This window comes from Pollachius pollachius, assembly GCF_949987615.1.
Source record: "Pollachius pollachius genome assembly, chromosome: 4".
Taxonomy (NCBI): Eukaryota; Metazoa; Chordata; class Actinopteri; order Gadiformes; family Gadidae; genus Pollachius; species Pollachius pollachius.
The window spans coordinates 20,014,638-20,017,137 of NC_136937.1; the positions used below are offsets into that span (position 1 = coordinate 20,014,638).

At 43.7% G+C, this 2,500-nt stretch overlaps 1 protein-coding gene across 1 annotated transcript in view; it reads right to left on the reverse strand.

Moving 5' to 3' along the window:
- Positions 1–2,500, reverse strand: part of tbx5a (T-box transcription factor 5a) — a gene marked incomplete at its 3' end in the record, with an annotated part of 18,468 nt that overhangs the window by 15,424 nt on the left and 544 nt on the right. The window contains exons 2-4 of the mRNA XM_079734643.1: positions 2,394–2,488; positions 1,145–1,264; positions 144–291 (exon numbers count right to left, since the gene is read on the reverse strand). Of these exons, the coding sequence (XP_079590769.1) occupies positions 144–291; positions 1,145–1,264; positions 2,394–2,485 (360 nt within the window). The 5' untranslated portion in view covers positions 2,486–2,488. The remainder of the gene's footprint in view (positions 1–143; positions 292–1,144; positions 1,265–2,393; positions 2,489–2,500) is intronic.

Here is a 2,500-nt window from a genome sequence, read left to right on the forward strand (position 1 = left end):
TTGGTCTATATTCGTTTTTTGGTTTCCATATTAAAGACAGGCCATCTCGATATGGAATCAAAGAAAGTGTAATTGGCCAGGCATTTAAAGGATGGTTTAGACTCAGACTAAACAACAGCAGGTCGTCCGGCGGCTGGACCTACGTGTCCGAACGGGTCCAGGTGATTGTTGGTCAGCTTCAGCTTCTGGAACGAGACGAGCTGCCGCATCCAATGGGCTCCGGTAGCAGGAGAGTCAGGGTGGACGTAAAGCCTCCCGGGCATCGCGGGCTCGGCCTTGCCCGTCACAGACCTACAACAAGAGCACAATGACGTCACAGACGTACAACCACAGCACCATTACGTCACAAACATACAACAACAGCCCCATGACGTCACAGACCTAAAACAACAGCACCATGACGTCAAAGACCTACAACAACAGCACCATGACGTCACAGACCTACAACAACAGTACCATTCAGTAAACACAAGTCCAACCCATATGCGATACAAGCTATAAGAGTATGGACGGGTTAATGCCAATACAGTAGGCCTGGCCTACATTAACTCTACACAGGTCTCCCTTGGAGTGCTCCACATCATTAATGGTACACAGGGTAATGCTGTTCAGTAGATGCAGATCAAGATGTGTTATAGTTCCACAACATCCTTCGATTTGGTCAATCTAGTAGGCCTATCCTCTGTGGTCGGACTGTCCGTCGGTCGGAGGCGGACAGTTGGGTGACCCCAACAAGGCAATGGTCCATCAAGAAAGATCGATGACACTGAATAGTCGTGTTTATCTGCCTTTTATGCGAAAGGAGCCTTTCCCTTCATCAACCATTTGAAACATAGACTAGGTTCATCATGATCATTATTGGAGAGGCAAGGCAGCTATATTCAAACTGCGTTGGGGTCCTTGAATAGGCTTTATGAGGCAATATAATGTTGCGAAATATGAGGCAACAAGTCCTAGGGCTAGATATGAACGGTAATACTGAACACACAGATTGGCTATAGCTTTACATAACGACATCTGATTGGTTTACAGACGATTTATTATGAAGAATACACCGATAGGCTGTTCATAACGAAAATGCATTCTTTTACATTTATTATTTAAAAATAAGTGGTTTTATAATACATTTGATTATTTTACATACCATTTATTATCGGCGAATTTGTAGCGATGCTCGTCGGCCGGCACCACATCCATTAGCAGAATATATTTAGTCTTGGGGTTCAGTCCAGTGACCTTCACTTTGAAGCTTGGAAACATTCGCCTGAAAATAAGCAAGGCATGTCATTTATCTCAGGTTGGGACCGATATGCAAAGAACAAATAATGTGAAACAGGGATTGTTGAGCAGACATCGCAAAAAGTATTCAAATAAATGCATACAATCGCACATCAAAGGCCTATCGCAATGCGTTTACTCAACGATCATCCACATGTTGACTATGTTTTACAGACACATTTCAAATTGTTTTGAACTTCAAGCTTTTGAAGACCTACGTGCAACTTTTTCTTATTTCTTCAATGTATTAACTCACTGTGCCGGAAAATACCATGCAGTCATCCCAATGCAGGATGTTTTTCCCTTTGTTTGAATGTTTCACTTGTATCTGATACCCTTTGAATAATTATACAATATTTGACAGCTCTCACAATGTATAGACCCGCAAGAGAAAAGTCTGTCAGACTGAGCGGTTAACACCGAGCAGTCAGACGCACCAGAGCATGGATGTTACACTCTGATAAACGTATGGTTCTTCACTATACGACTAGCGGAAATTAATGTCAGGCTTCATGCGCTCAGCGAGACATGAAATAATAATCAACTGCACTGACCGCGAGCCCCGCACTGAGTTCACACTCTTCTGTTCGGACCGGAGACCTCGCTGATCATACCACTACTAACCTGATGGAGTCACATCTTATCAACACCTGATCCAAATAATAATCATTTTTTTATTATCTGGTGCCCAAAAACACATACTGGCCGAAAGACCGATCAACCGACCGACACACACACACACACACACGCACACACACACACACACACACACACACACACACACACACACACACACACACACACACACACACACACACACACACACACACACACACACACACACACACACACACACACACACACACACACACACACACAATACACAAAACGAATAAACTACTGATTGATGCTGACTGAAGTTAGGAAAACGGTTCCTCTGTTCCCTCAAGCTGCAACCTATGTTGGTGAATTGATTATAGGGCTAATCGCCTGTTTATTTAACCTCAAAAAAAGGAAAAAATGACATATATGTAGACACTCTCCAATGGTCACTCGATAGACAGTGCTCCTAGTGTAGGCCTGTCGCTTTCTGGCTCTCAGAAGCAGATTCTCACCTCCCCGCTTTAGTGATGATCATCTCGGTGCCGACCTCGTGGAACTTGGACCACAGTTCTCTCTCGTGAAGGAACACTTTAATTCCTTCCATTCCCTTCAAAATAAA